Source organism: Penicillium alfredii (assembly GCF_028826965.1).
Source record: "Penicillium alfredii strain IBT 34128 chromosome Unknown utg000002l_segment0_segment0, whole genome shotgun sequence".
Taxonomy (NCBI): Eukaryota; Fungi; Ascomycota; class Eurotiomycetes; order Eurotiales; family Aspergillaceae; genus Penicillium; species Penicillium alfredii.
The window spans coordinates 510,249-530,773 of NW_026622699.1; the positions used below are offsets into that span (position 1 = coordinate 510,249).

At 44.4% G+C, this 20,525-nt stretch overlaps 6 protein-coding genes across 6 annotated transcripts; 4 read left to right on the forward strand and 2 right to left on the reverse strand.

Moving 5' to 3' along the window:
• Nucleotides 1-11: 11 nt before the first annotated feature.
• Nucleotides 12-860, forward strand: NUU61_001387 (uncharacterized protein; the record flags this gene model as incomplete). Its single annotated transcript, XM_056651969.1, has 1 exon — nt 12-860. The coding sequence occupies one exon, from the start codon at nt 12-14 to the stop codon at nt 858-860; it is 849 nt and encodes a 282-aa protein (XP_056515236.1).
• Nucleotides 861-1,385: 525 nt separating this feature from the next.
• Nucleotides 1,386-1,811, forward strand: NUU61_001388 (uncharacterized protein; the record flags this gene model as incomplete). Its single annotated transcript, XM_056651970.1, has 1 exon — nt 1,386-1,811. One exon carries the CDS (start codon nt 1,386-1,388, stop codon nt 1,809-1,811), a length of 426 nt encoding a protein of 141 aa, XP_056515237.1.
• A 1,210-nt stretch (nt 1,812-3,021) lies between these two features.
• NUU61_001389 (Ty1/Copia family ribonuclease HI) lies at nt 3,022-3,767 on the forward strand (the record flags this gene model as incomplete). The annotated part of the gene is made up of 2 exons (XM_056651971.1): nt 3,022-3,349; nt 3,421-3,767. The coding sequence occupies 2 exons, from the start codon at nt 3,022-3,024 to the stop codon at nt 3,765-3,767; spliced, it is 675 nt and encodes a 224-aa protein (XP_056515238.1).
• Nucleotides 3,768-5,486: 1,719 nt separating this feature from the next.
• On the reverse strand, nt 5,487-5,976 carry NUU61_001390 (uncharacterized protein; the record flags this gene model as incomplete). Its single annotated transcript, XM_056651972.1, has 2 exons — nt 5,487-5,572; nt 5,838-5,976. 2 exons carry the CDS (start codon nt 5,974-5,976, stop codon nt 5,487-5,489), a joined length of 225 nt encoding a protein of 74 aa, XP_056515239.1.
• Nucleotides 5,977-6,046: 70 nt separating this feature from the next.
• On the reverse strand, nt 6,047-8,135 carry NUU61_001391 (kinase; the record flags this gene model as incomplete). Its single annotated transcript, XM_056651973.1, has 5 exons — nt 6,047-6,330; nt 6,449-6,709; nt 6,758-7,382; nt 7,452-7,575; nt 7,642-8,135. The coding sequence occupies 5 exons, from the start codon at nt 8,133-8,135 to the stop codon at nt 6,047-6,049; spliced, it is 1,788 nt and encodes a 595-aa protein (XP_056515240.1).
• An 11,206-nt stretch (nt 8,136-19,341) lies between these two features.
• On the forward strand, nt 19,342-19,608 carry NUU61_001392 (uncharacterized protein; the record flags this gene model as incomplete). The annotated part of the gene is made up of 1 exon (XM_056651974.1): nt 19,342-19,608. The coding sequence occupies one exon, from the start codon at nt 19,342-19,344 to the stop codon at nt 19,606-19,608; it is 267 nt and encodes an 88-aa protein (XP_056515241.1).
• Nucleotides 19,609-20,525: the final 917 nt, after the last annotated feature.

The window sequence follows — 20,525 nt, forward strand, 5'->3', positions numbered from 1 at the left end:
CAATTCGGTCAATGAAGACGAAGCCGATAGGCAGAGAAGACACCAAGTGGATCGTTGATACTGGCGCTTCTCGCCACATTTGTGGAGATGCCGCATATCTCATTGATTTCAAACCATATCAACCCCACGAGACCCCATATTCCTGGCGAACAGCAGGAGGGAACAACGCGGTTGCCATAGGGACCGGAACTGCTCGTATTGGCCTACTTCAGAACGATGGATCAGTCAATTACATCACCTTCCCCTGCGTCTACAATCCAGAATGCGAATATAGCCTATGGGCTACTGGCAAGACGAATCGGGAGGACCGCATTGGCTACAACGACATAGATTTGACTCTGCATGACCTATCGGACAACCGAAAGGTTATTGGCTATGCGAAGCGAATTGACGATATTCCCTTTCTTTACCTCACGGGCGCTACGCATGCATATTCGGCAATCAGCATAGCTGCAGCAGCAATTTCAGCTGAATTGGCGCATCGCCGACTTGCTCATGCTGGCATCCCAAAGAGGAGAACCAATCAGAACGATTTGACCAATATCAACGACGTCGTCGCTGGCGAAGAGATATTCGACTGCGAGGCCTGCAGATTAGCGAAATCGAAGAAGATCATTTCTCATGATATTCGCCAGCGAGCAGAGAAAGAAGGCACTCGATTTGGTGCATGTGGCCGTCCAATTCGTCAAGCCTATCTCTTTCTCAGGTCATCAATACGCTTTGGTTATCACCGACGATTACTCTCGCTGTCGATTCGCTATCTTCTTGATGACGTAGGACAAAGCCTCGCCAGCATTGATCGACTGGGCGAAGGCGATCCATGCCAAATCAGGCAAGTGGGTGAAGACCTGGCAAACTGATAATGGCCCCGAATTCAACAAATTCTTTGCCTGGGCCAAAGAGATGCATATGACGCTTGCCCCCAGCGTGGCTTACGCACCTGAGCAGAATGGTATTGCGGAGTTCACTGGCCACTACCTGATACAGACAGTGAGGACCCTTATCATCGATGCGAAGGCCCCGACGACTCTCTGGACCGAAGCAGTCACCGCAGCATGCTATATCCTGAATAGGATGCGAAAACCAGGCGAAAACCAGGCGAAAACCAGGCCCCTACGCAGATGTGGAGAGAGAGTTTGGGTCTTCCAGGGCTAGCAGAGGTCAATTTAACCTTTCTACGCAGTTGGTATGCCAAAGCCTATATCAACATCCCTCCCGAACGACGAATCAAATCAGCGAAAATGGAACCACGTGCCTGGATAGGCTACCTCGTCGGTTATGAAGGGGATAATGGCCATATCTTCCGGATTTGGGACCCCAAGAAACAGCAAGTCTATCGACATCGAGATGTCGTCTTCTGAGAGCCTCCTATTGGTCAGATCAGAATGAATGATGACGAATCAGCTATCAGAGAAGCAGACTTCAGACCGCAGCAGCAACCGAAAGTGGTCCGTCTCAGAGAACCTCGCAACCCTACCTCGCAGCAGTCGACTCAGACCGATTTTGTCGACTTGGATGAACCTTTGGATGAAGACTTGCTTCTATCCCCTACCAGAACTGTCGATCTTGATGAAATTGAGGATTTGACACTCCCTTCTGACCCTCTTTGCCCTACCTCTGATGCTGCTAGCTTCCAAACTGTCGAAGACAGCATGACTGACCTCACAAGAACCATGCCAGGCGCGCTACACCTCAGTTCTTCCCCACCAGAAATTCCAACGCAGCGAATCGCCCGATCGATGAAGATATCGTCCCCTCCACCTCCTCCACCTACGCCGAACCCTCCTCGAACCGAAAATCGACCAATCTGAGCTGAGCCCTTACGCCTATCGCCTGAACCCGAGCGAGAACCGATGATGACAGCAGAACCTGCTCCCCCGCGGGAACCAAGACCGTTGTTGAGAGATCGCGAAGACCCTTCCACAATCATACCCCGCCGTTCTGCTCGATCGACGAAAGGTCAGCGTCAGTCGGTTCGCTTTGAAGAGGAGGATTGGGAGGCAAAAGGCACAAAACGGAAAGAGAGGGGACTCTGCCACGAGCAGTATACTTTCTGCTGAAGATCTATTTGGCGCGGACGATCAATTCGGTGTGGGCCTTACTGCGATTGACGACACCCCGAAGAAGGTCTATGATATCGTCGTCCCTCAGACCTATTCGGAAGCAATGAGCAGCCCCGAAAGCAACGAATGGCTTCAGGCGATGCAGAATCAACTGCAGGAACTAGAGGTGGTGGACGCCTGGACCCTGATTGATATGCCAAAACGTGGCAGAAATTTGCCTGGCAAGTGGGTTTTTGATACCAAAGAGGATTGGAATGCCAACATCACCGAATACCGCGCGCGTTGGGTCGTCTGCGGTAACCGACAGCGACCCGGAATCGATTTCGATATCTCATATGCTCCCGTCGCTTCGGACCAAGAAGTTAAGCTGTTCTTCTCATTGGCTGCAGCGAAAGGACTCGCAATTCGTCAATTTGATGTGGTAGCAGCATACCTCAATGCAGCAATTGATGAGAGAATCGTCTACATGAAACAGCCTACAGGCTTCGCCGTCTAGGGCAAGGTCTGCCAGTTGAACCAAGCGCTGTATGGCCTTCGTCAAGCTGCTTACCTCTGGTACGAAACGTTTACGAAGCGATTGCGAGAACTGGGCTTTATACCATTGGTCGAAGACACCTGCATGTTCAAAAAGGGTGAGAACTGCTTCATCTTGATATACGTCGACGATATTATCGAGGGAGCACCTACCGAAACCGACATTGATGAATTTATCGCCGAATTCATGCAATCCTTCAACATCAAGCTACTGGGTGATCCGACACGCTTTCTCGGCTGCAATTTTTTCCGCCGGAATGGGACTATCTGGGTGAATCAGGAGGCCTACGCAAAGAAGGTATTGGCAGAGAGTGGCTTCGCCAATGCGAAAACGAGCAAGCTACCGATATCGAGTGGCTACAAAGCCCCTACAACATCAGGCGAAAGCAATGCGAACAAGGCCTATTCAACAGATGTTGGGAAGATGAGCTGGTTGTCGACGAAGACTCGCCCTGACCTCGCGCTAGCGGTTAACAAACTGCAGCAGAGGACTGCAGCACCTCGCGATGAAGACCTTGCAGCCATCAAGGGCATGTTTCGCTATCTGCGAGGTACGATGAAGCTTGGGATTGCTTTGAATAGCTCCAGCAACGATGGTGAGAATGATTTGCATGGTTATGTCGACGCCTCGCATCAGGACTGCACCGATGGCCACTCAACCGAGGGGTATATCTTCTTCATGAACAACACGCCTATCTCCTGGCGATCGGCGAAGCAGAAGGTTGTTGCCCTAGCTCAACCATCGCAGAACTGTATGCATTTGACTCAGCAGCGAAAGAAGCGATTTTCCTTGCCAAATTGGCCAATTCGATGGGACTACGAGATGAGAAGAAGGTCTGCATCAAGACCGATTCTGATAATGCAGTCGCCTTGCTGAAGAAGGACGGCTACTCGTCAACAACGGAGTGGATTGATAATCGCTACTTCTTCGTCAAAGAAGCGATGAAGGAGGGCCTCATCGAACTTATTCTGATCAGCGACGACGACAATATCGCTGACGGGTTGACTAAACCCCTCGCTGTCGCCAAATTTGATAAGTTCCAAGCATCTCTGACTCTTACTGAACCCCCGACAGCACTGAATGACGAAACTGGGACCGACCGACATGAAGTTGACTACAATGACGACGATTCTGACGAAATTGACAAAGACGTTGATGAATTGGCATGAAAATGACGAAAACGACGATACTGATTGACGAATTTGCGAAAAGAGATGATGATGATGATGATGATGATGATGATGATGATGAAATTGGCCTATTGGGTCACATGATTGATTACTAACGTATTCTGGCGCTCTGATTGGCTACTAGAATCAGAGGCTGATCGATTTTATTGCGTTTTTGAGAGATTTGGGCGAATTCGATGAAGATTGAGGTCTGCGGTGTCGATGGTGGGGGTGTGTTGGGACTGGGGCTCTGCCAGCAGTTCTCCACCGCCTCCCTGACCGCCCGCAGCGCACCTGTAGGTGGCAGTAGATAGCTTCTCTTCTTCTCTCCTACAGACCTTACAGACAGACAATTTGATTCTCTCTCTCTTCTGCTCCCTTCCTCAGAGTTCTGCTCTCCCCAGCTTCCCCTAGTGCTCCCTGAGACAGATGACGTGAGACGGGGCAGTCTTTCGCCCAGGTGGAGTCAATATTGGCAAATAAAATCACCGCAGAGTCGCTATGGAAATGGTGGAAACGGTGGAAAGGGGGAAGAAGAGCCAACATGTACGCGCTCGCACTCAAGCGGTTTTTGTATTACGGCAAGCTGATGTCCAATCACTTCGCGCCGAAGCAAATGGGTCAAACGGGTTAATGGCTCTCAAAGGCGGTGGGGTGTGACGGATATATTATAAGTGCCTGCACATCGCAGCCCCTCTTTCCCATAAACACATCACAGCAACATCGACACACGATCGTATAGCTGATAAATTTTGTTGCTCGATATTTATTTGCGTTAGTTGTTACCTCTATCTACGCCACGGAATTTTTTCCCACAATAGCCTACTTGCCGTTTTCTTTCGCCACCGACATGGATGCTGGATCTCAACGTTCTCTCCAGGATCAACTTTTTGAATCTACGGCTGTGGTTCTGGATATCATAAAAAAGGTGGAATCCAGTGATGTTGCTAACCTTGGCACACTCGAAGAAGGTCTGAGATCATTGCAAGATACATTACTCGGCTCCGCCTATGTTTCCTCTCCACAACTTGACCCATTCTATTTGCTGTGCCTTCAACTCTGCGATGCTATTCGCAAGCAATCCTCACACAATAGCGACACCACCTTTCGATTAGGAAATGTCTCAGGGACGGGATATGGCCTATGTCAACTGCAGGAGGTGCTTTTGGCGTCATTTCATGCACTTAGCACCTACCTCAATATCATACGATGGTATGTACAAACAGTAAACTTTGGAGGCAGTGTACTGAGATATCGGTCAGTGCTCCTGGGAAGTTCAACGACAACACTAAGCGCCGGTGTATGGCCTGCGTATCTTGTGCCATTCGTGATCTCGAGAGACACCGAACTCACCTCGATAACCTCGACGAATGCGTGTCTGTTTTACAGCAGCTGCACCTCACCGCTACTTGCCTTTTGATGTTCTATAAGCGACTCCGTGATTTTGGAGTCGATAGATATCAACAAAATGAGTGTGGATGTCTCAACCAAGGAAGTAATCGCATGTCATCTTGGCAGGACGATATCGTCATTATTCGAGTTGGACAAGATGCAATGGAACATTTCGCTGGGTTTGGCGAACAATTATTGAAGAAAATTACCCAGCGGAGAGGTCTTCGAGAAGATAAGAGCTTGGAAGAAATTTCGAGGACATATGAAGATGTAGAAGAACGTTTCCAGGTTGCTCTTCATCGTCTTCAGTATGGTGAAACCATCATCTCATTTGAGATACTGACTAGAGGTTACCGACTTGATTTTATGGGAATGTCTCAGGCGGGTCTGGGGCAACTCGGCCTTAAATGAGCCTGTGTTACGATACCAACTAAAAGAAGCAGTTTGAGCTATTGTGACCAACAAACGTGTTCTTTGCTATTGTGGATGATTGAAAGCGAGAAGCAAATGGTGCTTGTTGTTTGATAAAAAGGAATCAAAGTCGTGATAAAAGAGGTTCCCATACCTCATCACCAGCTTCGTGAAATAGTCGGCTGAGGTTGGAACGATTAGATCGTATATCTTGGTTAAGCTACAGCCATTAAGAGAAACGGAGATTTCCCAAGTGAAGCAACTTACCTATCAGCTCATCTCGGATGCTTTGTAGATGTGTTCGCTGCTCATTGGTGGTGCGGCAGACCTGTACCGTACCACTTGCTGGGCGAGCTTGTTCTCCAACACGCTCAGTGCCCTGGTTCGGTTCTGTCTCCATTTCCATTTCTGTCACCCTCCTCGCTGCCCGTGGCATGTACGAATGACTAGATGAAGATCAAGACATCATGTAAAGGCTATCCCTCCGCCAACACCCCCGGGTCCTTCCGGGCATCGCGAAGGATCTTCTTCGAGGAATAGAGCTCCGGCTGCAGCCTCTTCCACCTCCCACCGTTTGGGGATACCTTCCTCCGCAATCTATTGACCCATGAGATCAATGGCTGGTCATACCACGTGAAATGTTTCTCTGCCTTCTTGAGAAAATCCTCCTCGTCAGCAATCTCGCCCTTTTTGGAGGCAACCAATTTGTCATCATTCTCGTAGTTCCAATCGTCCAACCCAGTTGGCCCAATGCATTTGCCTTGCGCGTCGTAGTGGATGCGGATCCAAAAAAAGCAACCATAAAAATGACTCGAGGTCGTGCATGAACGAATGCTGCTCGCTCAGAAGCGCCCCAATTGCCATGAAAGCCCTTGTACCAGTCTTGCCCTGAGCTCCCGAGGCACCATCTCGTTCCTCCTTGATAGCGAGGTCAAGGTCAACCAAGAACGAGGGCCAGGAGTTAGCGTTGTCCTCATTGATCATGAGATTGTTGATGGAGACGTCTCTGTGGAGTATGTCTGCCGTGCGCAATGACTCATGCCCTTCGATGCACCGTTCTAGGGCGGAAAGCAGGGCTGAATGGGAGCTCGCCTTATGGATAGGCTTTCCATAGTCCCGAAGAATGATACGCCGATGCACTCTGTTTGGCAGTATGTCGATACTAGCCTTTGTTGGAGATAACTAACAGGATCGCTTGCTCGACGGCAGAACGGCGTCAGTTTCGCTGGATAGCCGCTTCATGCCAGTACTGCTGCTTCGCCCTTTGCGCAAGACATTTGACGCGCTCGCACTTGACGGCAACATCAGGCGTCCCAGCCGATAATTCGTGGCTTTCGTGACGTCTAGTCCCTTTTGAACATTCCTTCGAATGTCGTCAATAACACCGTGGACACGTACAGTCTCGTGGCGGTAGTATCGGGCAACGTTAACCAAGCCTTTCTCAGTCGCTTCTTGAACGAGCTCGCCCTCTTCGTCGTGGTCCATGTACTGCCATGAGTCCTTGATCACAAGCGGCGTCTGCAGGTCTCCTTTGAGATGGGCCTTCCAACAGATTGTCGCCCGGCTGGCGACGCAAGGTGCACGCTTCATGACCTCGTCAATGATGAGACGCTCTGTCTGGCCGTCTCTTTCGATCTCGATATATCGTTCGGCGCCGGATGTGATAATGGTAGGGTCGAATCCATGCCCGTCTTCATTCATCCAGAGGAATCCGAGTATTGTGGTCACAAACTGTAGCCCACCATCCTTCTTGTTGATGTCAAATTGCTCGGAGGCGGTACCCCCGAGCCTATCGAACTCCCATACCCTCATCTGAGATCCGCAGAGTAAAACCTAAGACAAAACGACGGGTGTCTTGAGCAGTGAGGACCTCTCGCATACCTTGAGATCAATCCATGCTATAGATGCTTTATCCGCCTTCGGATTGCTTTTTAATTCGTCGGCAACGAGGATGTGTGACCAACGATATCTCGAATCCTCAGAGTCAGGATTGTATGTGATGTCGCTATTGACGAAGCCGATATCCTTACTGCCCTTGCCGGTGGAGCCCTCCAGCGGTGTCATCGGCTACGCCAACAGCTTTCGCTGAGCCGGCGGAGTCGAAATGCGGTCGCCTGCGAATGCTTCCAGCTTCGGGATTAAGTCGACAAACCAAGTCAGCACGTCGCTCTCTTTGGCGCCTGCCAGCCATCCACTCCACCGGTCCTTGAAGAGTGGATTGTTGCCTTCTGTACATCTGCGGAAGATTGCCTCAAAGACCATGTCAAGGTCTGGCACGTTTCCAAAGAAGGCTTTGTGGAAATTGTGGAGTCCGACATAGAGACGTTCGAGTTCTAACATAATGACCGGGTCCACATTCTGGAAGAATTCTGACGAGTTCACGAAGCCGCTCGTGTTTCGACTCCATGGCGTTTGTTTGGATCGACAAGGGTATCGGTCGGGGAGGCGGGGTGGATTCGGCAACCGCGCTATAGACTTGATTCCAGATGACAGAATCGTCGGGGTTATCAGCGAGCGCTGCATACAACAGTGGTTTGATACGGTTGAGATCAAAGCCGTCGGCATTGACGGCGGTGTTGAGCCTCGACAAGCCGCCATGTAGGTTCTCGTCCCTACCAGCGGAAGGAAGGAGACGCGAGGCATGAAGCGATTGGAGTGCAAAAAGGAGATCAAGTGTGAGGGTCTGGAGATCTTCGAGCTCGTTAAAGAAGCTCACGCAATAGGGTAGAAGGACATACCTTCTCGACCTAGCTCATCAAGAACGCCTGGGGACTGTAGGATGCTCCTCCCATCACGATCGAATTGAATGAGGTGCGGAAGATCTCAACGCCGTTCCTAATAGGATGGTCCTGGATTACATTTGATCGGACCTCATCCGTAATAGTGGGTAATCGCCTTGCCCTCTGGACATACGCAATGAACCAGGTGACTGGCGGCGCAACGACTCGGCAGCAAAAACCACGACAACGCGTCGGGCCATCAGAAAAATAAAACCCCGCGCATCCCCTGACTGTGCACTAAGCTCTCCGTGCCCTGTAGTCGACCCACAGCGCGAAGCGGTGTGGGTGCTCCCCCATCCCAATCACAATTTTCCACTTCTCTCGCCTCCCATGCCTCCCTACCATGGCTGAATCATTTTCTGAGGTAGAATCACGCATCACAGGCCATGAAGCTATCCGAAACCAACAAAACCCCAAAATCACCGACGTTGCGCGAGAATTCAATGTTCCATACCGTCGGCTATACGATCATTCCTCGCGTACAATTACCACCAAACCTCTGACCGACATACAAGAGAAGATGATGATTCGGTGGATTCGACAGCTTGATTTTCTAGGCGTTCCGCTTATTCCATACTAGGGAGTCTCACGGATAGACGACAGCCGTAGCCTATATCTTTGGCGGTTTGGAGAATTTTAGATCCTTTATAACCACAATGCCACTCATTTAAGAGAACAGAACCAACACAAGCTTGCAAATTGTTCTCAGCTGGTACAAATCGTATGCAGAGATGATTTAGTATATCCAGCCGAAATGTCACGTGGTAGGTGCTGGTCATATCATCGAGAACCTTGGAACGACGCTCTGGACGTCCTCTCTTCCCTCGTCACCTACCGACACCCCAAGACAGACAGTTTAAGAACAGTGTCCGTCCACAAGGTGGAGTCAAAGATGCTCTGTCCGCCTAGTTGTTGCTGCTGACCTTCGAAACCGTCCACAAAAACAGGGCGTTCAAAAGGAACGGGAAGTGGATGGATACCATCTTGCATTTCTCAGTACTGAAGGCGAAGTATCTATCTACCCAACGAACACCAAGTGAGTTTCGCCCTTCCATCCTAGAGGCATGTCTGGGTAGGGACGTGAAGTTTTGCATGTGACTTGCGCCAGCGTGGTCCATGGTATGATTTGGTTGCCTCTGGTTTCCAGTTTCGTGCCTAGCCCGATGACTCGGGACATAGCCGGGATAGTCTTGGTCGAAAGGAGAGGAATGCAGAAAACAGGTCAGGGGGACCACCCCCTTTAGCTCTCAGTAGTATGTGGGGCGGCGAGCTCAGTAGTATGTGCTGTAATTGGCTTATATAATATCGGTCACAGTATGAAATATGTGGTATCTAGGGCTATTACATTCTTGAAATATTATGTTTTTCTTTATAGTGGCTAATAAATAATACTAGTATTTCCTATTGATTTACTAGTTTTCTATTTTTCACTACGCTATAGCAGAGTACATTTCTGCTTGGTGGCGATATCGCTATACCAGAATCGAAGATCTAATCGATACTTACGTGATATCTGGGACTAGGTTACGTTCCCGTGATATCTCCTGTACGAGTAGTCACGTGGATATATTTAGATATATACACTCGTACGGCCCTTTATCTTATATAATATATACGATCCTTTCCTGAATCTTATCTAGTAATATATTAGGTTAAAGAGGGTAGTAATCGGTAAGCCGGATATAATAATACGCGAACGGACTACTAGAGGACTAACTGCCTGATTCTTAGGTCCGAGATCTTTTAATAGTAGTCGTGAGGGTACTCCCTTAACTATATAGCCGAAGCGAGGCCTATAGAAAGAAGGATATATAACCTTATTTACTTAAAAGGGAAAAGAAACTATATCTTTAAAAGAGAGAACGAGATCGCTTTCCTAAATATAAACCTTTATAGATAAACTATATATATGTAAAGGGTCTACTAAGATGGTGAGGCATGAGGTTATTCCCAACTGATGGAAGGGGTGAATCAGGTGACATCACATGATCCTGAAGGAAGTCAGAACTCGTTACTTGATCCACTCTACAGTGGAATGACCACGATACACAACAGAGACCCAGTCGTTTACATCATCGATGATGCGTGGAGTTATGAAGATGTTGTATGATAAATTGATACTCTCGCATCCAGCTGGCAAGACAAGATTCAGTCTTGACAGTAATGAAGATATACTGCTTTTTCACTCCTCCCCTTGTTTCTTTACCTGATCGACAGGCCTTATACCCTGCCAAGTATATTCTTTACAATATAATACTAAATCTATTAAAATAAAAGATATTTTATAATTATAGAATACCCTCGATAGCTAATAGCTCGTATAGGAATATATTTTTAGAGCTATTAGAACTAAGATAAATATTCCCGGAGGGAATCTAAATAGTATTAAATATATTACTATCTAAAATTATAAGGACTACTTAATATACCATAAAAAATAAACGAAATAGTAATAGAACGCGTCGGCTAGTATAATAATTAATCTAAATAACGATAACGAGATATAATAATAGTAATAGTAACAAAAAAAAAGCGGAAAATAATAGAAACAATAAAAAATAGCTAACGAGGCCTAATATAACGTAGGAGAGAAAAAAAGAAGAAAAGAGTTATTACTCGAAAATATAAATAAAGACTTGAATATATAATTTAACGCGTCTTTATTTATTAGTTAACTATATAATCTCTTTATCGCCTTAATAGTGAGATAAACGAAAACCTTATAAAAAGATATCGCGCCGACGCGTCTATATAATAATAATAAGATAAACGCGTTAATTAAGGCTACCTAACCTTAAGAAAGAGGATAATTATAAAGGGTCTACTAAGATAGTAAGATATAAGGTTATTCCTAACTAATAGAAAGGGTAAATCAGGTAATATTATATAACCCTAAAAAAAGTCGGAACTCGTTACTTAATCCACTCTATAGTAGAATAATCATGATACACAACAGAGACCTAATCGTTTATATTATCGATAATACGTGGAGTTACGAAGATATTGTATAATAAATTAATACTCTCGTATCTAGCTAGCAAGACAAGATTCAGTCTTGACAATAATAAAGATATACTGCTTCTCTTACTCCTTCCCCTTGTTTCTTTACCTGATCGACAGGTTTTATACCCTGCCAAGTATATTCTTTACACCTCTTCAAAAATAGCTAGATATAATATATGGTTATATCTTTTATCGGTATTATAAAATATTAAGAGAACCCTATATTAAAGATAATATAAGATATATTTAAATAGAGTTAGGTTAGTATTAATAAAATAGGAGTTATCGGTTAATATATTATTCTACTATCCGGATAGTAGGGAGGTAAAGAAGCCGCTCTCGGATATAAGTATTTTATAAGTAGTAATAAATCAGCGCTCTCCTATCTATAGAGTTATCTACCTAATTTAGGTAGTAAATAGAATTTAGGATAGGTTTTTATCGGTAGATATATTAATACTATTACGTAGCTTAAATCTAGTAATTAAAAACGCTATATAGCAATTATTAAACTACTATTTTAATAGTGATCCGACTATCTATCTATTTATATAATAGATAGTTATAAGACTAAGGAATTTATTTATTATAATATAATATATATAATACTATAATAACCACGTACAGAGTATTCTAAGCGTTATAATTAGACTAAATTATATACTATTATTCCCCCTATAGTTAATACGGAGTCCGTTCCTATTTAGTTCGGTATAATCGTCGTTAAAAGGAGTATAAATCATCTCCGATAATAGAAAATGCCATCGTGGAGACAAGTAAGATATTATTAAAAGAAAGCTATAGTGTGATAGACTAACGGTAGGGAAACTATTAATCTCCATCTCCCCGAACGATCGTCACCCGGAAGGACTTCCCTGGCACTGGTTGAACTGTGCGTGACTGAAACGAGTCACTGACTATTTTGTAAATTTGCTTCTGGCGCTCTCCGTGAAGGGAAGACTTCCAATTTCCAATACGTATGTTCTTAGAATATATCTTCCCCAATTTCTACTACGGTCAACACTGACAGAATGTCCCACGAGTAACATCATCGTAAAAGGCCCGGCCGGCCCACATGAGTGCGATCGACAATCCGTTTCTGGCGTGAATCAAGTAGTAGCAAATCTGCGACACCTTTTTTGAGCAAAACTCGGGGACGTTTCGGTCCTGAGACGGCTGTGGGGCAAGATGAAACCGATTCACGTAGTCCCGCTGGCCTCTTAGTCTGGCTGGCCCGCGGCTTGAATAGTTCGTTACTGTCATATTCCCACCGTGTCCGAGAAGTCCTCTGTCGATTTTTCTGGTAATGAACTTTTTGAGCAGCTATATGATGGTCCAGGACTTTAGTCTGTATTTCTTGTTTGACAGGGCTATCGTGTGATGTTTATGTTCATAGAATCAATGTCGCATGCTCATTAGTAATATACTCTTCTTGCTGTCGGCACAACGCAGATGTCACCTTATCGCTGGACCAATACATGTGCGAAGGGGTGTCCTTATATATCCGGTTCCTCTCATCACCCGATAAGTTCGGGACTCATCGCTGATGCTATCCGGTCTCATCGCTGATGAGTCTGGGCTCATCACCCGATGAGTCGTCCATAACAGGTTAGTTATCACGTGATCGTCGTCATTGGGGAAATCCGGTACGTATAGGCACATATAGAATAAATGCTGTCTTACACGTGACTTCTGCCGTCAGTCTCCGCTGGCGCTCAGGCTCATGCTCACTGATCGGTCCATTGGCCTTCGGTGGCCCATCGTCAAGTTGCGGGGCCTCTAACAACTGGCTGTTGCAAGGGTCTGTAACAGTGTCTAGAGAGACCACCGAATAAGGGGCCACTGCGAGACCCACTATTTCAGCAGGCTTATGAGCCAATGATATCACCCCTCACTGGAACAGCGAGGCTGCCGTGAGCTGTCGTATGGCCTCCTGTTTTGCCTATGCTCTTCATTCGGCCGTACTATGACTGATTTCCTCTCAAGAGGATTCTCCCATGAGCAGAACCCTCTCGAAAGAAGTCTTTTGTTCTCGGTCTCCCAAGTGACCCTCGCTCTTAATATAAGCTATTTGGATGCGTACTTCTGTTACAGATCTCTTGTGCTACCGCCTATAAGATGCCCTTCCCAGCTCTATCATAGATACAAGACCTGTTTCTCATTCCCATACAACTTCTGTTAGATTTCTCTCGGGGTGCTATAAATCTTGTCTGTATTATGTTCTTGTTTTAAGCAACATAGGTCTATGCATGTCCTAAATGGGGTATCTTATAAGCGCCTACATTCCTTCCGTCTTGTACCCAGTCTAATATATATACTCAAGATATCATCTAGGAGCAGGTTCTTCTCTTTTATGCCCTTTGGACGCGAGCTTCTTTTCTGCTTAAAGTCCATTGGGAGACTTGGATCAGTCGATTTTGATCTCATACAGAGTGTAGTCAGGAGACTCAAAGCCGCTCGGGCCAATAAGCCAACCTGGACGCCAGTTGGCGGACTGAGAGCCAAGATCGACGTACAGCCGCGGACGTACGGCCAAATTGGCCGTACGTCTACAGCCGGCGGTTCATGGCCTGGGGCCACCTGCTCTACGTCCTTGTCCCAGCAACCACAGACCTACCTCACCTGACTTCCAACCCATCTAGATACGGATCCGTAGATTTCGGTCACTACTAGCCTTACAGCAACTGACAGGCATCTAATATGGACATTCGGCCACCAATACCGGAAGTCCCTGCCCCCAAATCCACAAAGGCCGTCGATCACACTGAATAATACACATGTCCGCCCAGAATGCCTTGGCATTTTCGTGCGCCTCGCCATGTGCGTCCAAACGCTCCCGGAGCAATATTTTCCAGTATAATTACATGGGAATGCAAAGTGGTCCTGTTGGAATATATATTATCGCGTCTATATAGAGATGGTTCTCCTAAACGCCATTTCAACTAGCATACATCTTAAGAGGTCGCGTAAGTTATTACTATACCTAATAACTCTGATTCTAATATTATATCATATAACCCGAACCTTAAGCCTAGAGATGCTTGCCAAAGTTGCCGTTATAGCAGACTATTATAATTATAAGGAAGCTTTGCACTTCCTGAAAGATATGTGGATCACGAACGTATAAGAGGATATCCTACAACAGCTTCTTAGGATTTGATCTTATAGCTATGGATCGCCTGGTTTTTTTTAACTATCTACCCAATTCGGACCAACAAGGTAAATTAAAGGTGTAACATGCGAAAGCAAACGTAATTTGGAACCTTAAGGGCACAACAAGTTACCTGCGATAGGAAATAGATAAGTTTATTATTGATCCTACAATAAGTATCGCTAGAAACTAAGCTAAGTATTAGATAACAAAAAGTTATGAGAGGCTTTGAAATTATTTAGTGAGCCACGAGAATTGTTGTATCGTATATAGAGGGTTCTCCAAAGTGTATTATCGATAGGCTGTTCTAGAAAACGATCGAGGGCCTAGGATAGCTGGTAATGAGATATATCGTCGTGTAAACTTGCATCGAAATACTAAGCTATATAGGATAATTTCCGGAGCGTGTTAACACTCAGAATTTCTTTAAGTATCTTTGCCGTGGCTAACAAAATTGCGTCGTCAATAAGTATACTATCTTAGTTATATACTATTCGCAGAGCCTTGTAAGTATCTAGAACGTATATAGCGTCCTAACTAAGCCTTTTACGTGGAAGCGTCCCCCCCGGTAGTGTAGGCTAGTTTTCGAAGCTAGGACAGATTTCAAGGCTTATGCTGCCGGAACCCGGAATAAACTGCGTGGTAAAGAAGCCTTTTTATGTTAAGATAAAGAAACGGAACTAGTAGATAGACTTTCTACTGACTATATCTGTACACTAACAATAATTCTTTACGAGTAAGAGGTCACAATAAATTGTAGATATTATCTGATATTTATAAAGGATCTATATTTCCTTTTATACTATTATTAAGTTACAAAATTCTTTCTTCTATAAGTTAGGATAGTCCTGACTGAAGGCAATCACGGCCTGCATCCCCCATATTATATTTCCCCCACTACTTCTAAACTGGGTTTTATCTCTCTTTTGCCCCCCAAAGCAATTCATTACCAGCCTAGGGTACCCAGGAGGAACAAGGCAGGGATAGGGAAGAATTCCATGATACTCTCTATAACCAATACCTCAGAGCAACATACAGACCACCGCAAGCAATAGCTCCCAAAAAGTATCTATTTCGATAGATATAAAAATTGTCTCAAGGAATACTATATCATTGTCCAATCTATTCAAGGTAAGAGAAGAAATTAGGGCTTTCATTCACTGCGTTTTGATGTAGGTGACTTGTACTCTGAAAAGACTATTTTAGGTAATCATAAATATGGATCCTATACGCCTTTATCTATATATATTTATACGAAATGAATTAGTTGAGGTTCTTCATTCACTTGTTTTATATAATACCGTTTTAGCGGCATATTATCTAGGCAATTAATGAATTTCCACCCTACCAAGATACTCCCCGGTGCTGTGATAACGATGCAAAGTCGATCCGTTGCGACGAAGGATCTTTTTGGTTACGCGTTCAAACCAGGTTCAGTAGTTCCAGGAAGCGGCCCGCGAAGAAAGGAAGGCTTGAAGACGGAGGCTACTGTCCATCCCGCAATTGTACGAGATAGCTGATTGCCTCTTGATCTGTCGAAAATTGTTGAATCATCCACACTAGCTGAAATAGATCGTCGGTTGTTCCACAGCGAATCTGGTTGACCAATCTATGGAAAGCAGCTTGGGAGTCTGAAAGCCCAGCCATATAAGATTTTCGTCTTCGATCACGATTCGGCTCGTATATACAGTAGCAAGCCCTGGCTACACAGCTCGTACATGGTGTTGTTCCCGAGCACTATAGAAGATTCGTTAGTTCAATCTACCAGGTTTTGGTCTTATACTTCTGACCTTGGTCCTTTTTTTCTTGCATTCCTTGCAAGCCATAGAAGCTATGTGTCGCCGTTCATCCGATGAGCCCATGCTTAGAACCGGGGTGTTGGAAACTTCGTCTGCCGGTAAAACCCTGCGTAGGGATTGCCTCTGGGACATGGTGAGGTGATGAATACCTGAAGGATTTAAAAGGTTGCCAGAGATTCCCTGGGGTAAATCGTGAGAGGTCCGCTGGTCCTTCTTATAGAATTTGGCATTATTAGTATATTCAGCTGAAAAGGCCGCTTATAGAAGTTCTGGCTCATAATGTCGTATTCCAGCTAGCCCCTCTAGATATACTGACCTTCCAACGGATACGCCCATAAAAGAGTAACAAATAGAAATTAGAAACAAAAATTGCCTCAAACTTAAAATTATCCAGCTCAAGACAGTGGGAACGGCGGTGAGCCAGAGCTGGCAGATCTATCCTTTAAAGTATCTACTTGAATATATAATACTACTGCCGTTATGGACTGTATGGGATACGAGGTGGGTTTATGTACTTGAATTCCACTTAGCGATTGATTTGTATATTCACTATTAGAATATAAATTGGATTTGAATTTGAGATCTATACTAATATGGCTATTCGCGTATTCGATTTGGGACTTTCGAATTCGACAAAACTCCTAAAGTATTAATCGGGCACTCTTAGGTAGTATCGGGTCTTACGTTTTATTAATAGAATTTTTAACCGTGTCTATATCGAGATAGTATAGAATCTCTACTAAAATATTATATTGCTCTATAACTTATATTAATATAAACTTTATAGGGTATAATAGGAATATTATTGATCTCGTACTTAATTTTAATACTGTACTTAACTTATAGCTAATATCTAGAGGTTACTAGCTAGGCTTTGGTTTTAGTACTTCTTCTATAAGTATTTCAAGTATTTTCTAGCGGATAGTAACCTCGAGTTATTTAAACCCGTTCCTATAGTATAAATAGATATAATTAGGTTAATTGAAGAAGAATATAATAGATAGCGGTAAATATATAGTAGCCATAATTACGGATATTAAAAAAGATTAAGAGAATAATAATACTTTTATATTAGTATAGCCGAAACTAAACTATAATCTATTCTAATATCTATTTCTAGGACTAGTTTATTAGCTACACTATTTAATACTACCGGACGCGGGGGGTTATAACTAGATAGTATATTATAGATTAGCTGGTTTTATAGATATTTTTCTATTATTAGCTTTAGAGCGAAAAGGATAAGATATAGGATAATTACTATATTACTCTTAAGAATTCTTTGTCTGCTCGGAATTGTTTAACCACGCTATAAGTAGTATTTCCTTCTTTTCGACCCCGAATCTATCCTTTAAAAAGCCCTAATCTCTCTAATCAACGTACTCCTTAGCGTGACAAATCTTAATATAAAGATAAAATCGGTCCCGTATATACTTCGGTTATCTATAAACCCACTTTCCGTAACGGACAACTCTAGTAGTCCCGTTATAATATTTAACCTAGAAAAGTAAGTCCGGTCTATCGACTAGCTTATGATTGTAGATAATACCAAGATAACTCTGAAATTTTCCGATTTTAGCGAGTAGATAGATATCTAGTTGTTTTGGCTAAGATAGGGAATTATTAGATATATTTTTATTGTTAGAAACGAAGTTAAGTACGGATATACTTACTAATAGAATAGGAGACTTTTCTAGTCTATAAGGTTTTACTATGTCTACTATCTTGTTGATAGGAAAAGGGTCTTAAGAAGTTGATCGAGGCTGGCTAAAAATACTAAAAATCAGGATTCCTTGCTTCCTAGGGGCGTATCGCGGCTTTTTCAGGAGCTGAAGGAAGTCTAATAGTGTCCCTACTTTGGTAAGAATAAATTGACTCCTCTCGAGAAGCGCCTCCTATAGTATCTAGGGCCAAATAATAAAATAAGCGGTATTCCCGTGGGGAGAGGCTTACTAGGGTTGCCTTCGAATGACTGGTGAGGGTTTCTTTCTATATCGGCCTAGTAAAGACTAGATAATAGAGATTTTATATATATTAGTTTATATATAGTATCCCTATTTTGTATATCTAGTAGCACCTCTTGGCTATCCTAAAGCATGTTATTGTCTGTGGAAGGAAGAAGAGATTGAAACCACCGCGTAAGCCATATATGTAGCTTAATGGTAGGGAGATAGGCTATTAGAATAGTGGTTTTGTATAGAATACCTATTTAAAGAAAACGAATACCTCCTTATAAAATAAGCTTCGGTTCTCGTATAGAGTAAGATAATTTATACTATATATAGAAATACGAAAGAGTATTTATTACTATCTGTGTATCGGCTATCTTAAATAAAGAGTTTATGGACTTATGGTATATAGCTAAGACGTTTTCTAGCAATAGATGCTATAATACTATTAACGAAATAGTTTGCCGTGGAAAAGAAATAGAATTAGGGTCATCGGTACCTATTTATATATAATTAGCTATAGGATCCTACTAGATATATCTTGTACGTCTTACGCTAAACCCCGTTCCGGTTTCGGCCCTATATAGGATATAGCAAAATCGAAGTAGTCTATAAACTTAACAAATTGGATACTTTGTCGTATGATCTCCTGATATCAACGATAGGGTATATACCAAGCTATATTGCTATTGCACTATCGGAGGAAGAAAACGAGGCCATTAGATAGCAAGCAAGACGATATATTAAAATATCAAGTTATCAGAGATAGTTTAAGAAGAGTGATATAGTCGAGAGATTTCACGAGTATCCTTATAGAGGCAGACAGAAGGTCATTGTCTATAGTAATGTTGCCCTCGTTTTTTAGAGCCTAGCAAACCCGTAGAACCAACCTAGTATTGTTGCTAGGACATTCTAGGGTAAGCATTTCCCTATAAGGCTTAGGGTGGGCTCTCAAAGCTATTTTAAATAAACATGAAAATGTACAACGGGCCATTGTATTTGCGGGCGAGAAAAGATACACGTCTCTTTTTTATTCCTGTATGGCCTCCACAGATATTCAAGTGCTTCAGCGCCCCGATAGGATGCGCCATGGTGGAGCTCCATGCCCGTACTATTACATTTTGGTCCAATCTGTTCCGTGCGGAACAGATTGGTCTGAAATGGTATAGCGTGTGGGGTAGTTCAGATCCCGGTCAAGCCAGTGGACGACGCCGCGATGGGGACGGAAACCGGGGGTTCGGAGGATTCGAAGGCGGGACCAAAGGAGGGTTCAAAGGAGGATTCGGAGAACACAGGAGGCAATTCGAACGGCGTTTCGAAGAAGGGCCGGCCGGCGGCTCAGCAGCGGATTCATAATGCGCACTAAGGACAGAGTGACTGTATGATCAGCGGGTGCCGGGGGTTTCTTGCCAGGTCCAAGCTTATACCCTGTATTTCCAATGGCTTCAACGAACGGCTTAACCAGCCAATTATTGGATAAGCAGGTGAGGCGACTATTGATGCGAGGCCCTTAAACGAGGCAGTTGGGGACGAAGCATCGGAATGCATATAATCTGGTAGCCTTGGTGATGGCAAAGACTCGGTGATTCAAAGTGAGCAAACAGAAGTGGGGAAATGAGAATCTGATGCAGGTAAATCGAAGCAGCTTCGTGACAGAGATATCATCAATTCAAGACTACGCCTGCTTGCAGAAAGGCAGGTCCTTAGTAGATACAACTGATGTTTCAAACTTCGTCGATTCCACGAAATCAAGACCCTGCATTGCAATGCTGGTAAGATATCTCTCTTCTAGTTCCAGCGGTCTCCCGGTCCGTCGTGCCAGAGGCCATACATTCGATTCGCCATTTTCTAAATGGTCTATGACTTCAGCGCAGTGATTGTCACGAGCAAAGGAGCAAAAACAAGCCGAGCAGAGTGCGGAAGGAGAAGATAATCATTCGCAGAGTGGACGGTAACTGAAAGGGGATCGGGGTCACCTGACGGGACGCGTCCCGTGACACTTCCCTGCCGCGCTTTGGGCAGTAAAGTCATGTGATTTATCGGGCACCTTAAGAGATTAAGGCAAGCCCCCGCCTTTGCTCCTCGCGATTTCTTAAACATACCTTCGATCTTCTTAAACGCTACAACATGTAAAGCTCTACAATATTCTTGAAACTTCTGTTACTGACTTTCACGTTCTCCAGATAGGATTCTTTATAACCCCGATGGCGGGCGAACCTCTATGGGATAGCGCGAAAGAGATCGTGCTGAAGACGAGGAATATCATCCAGAAC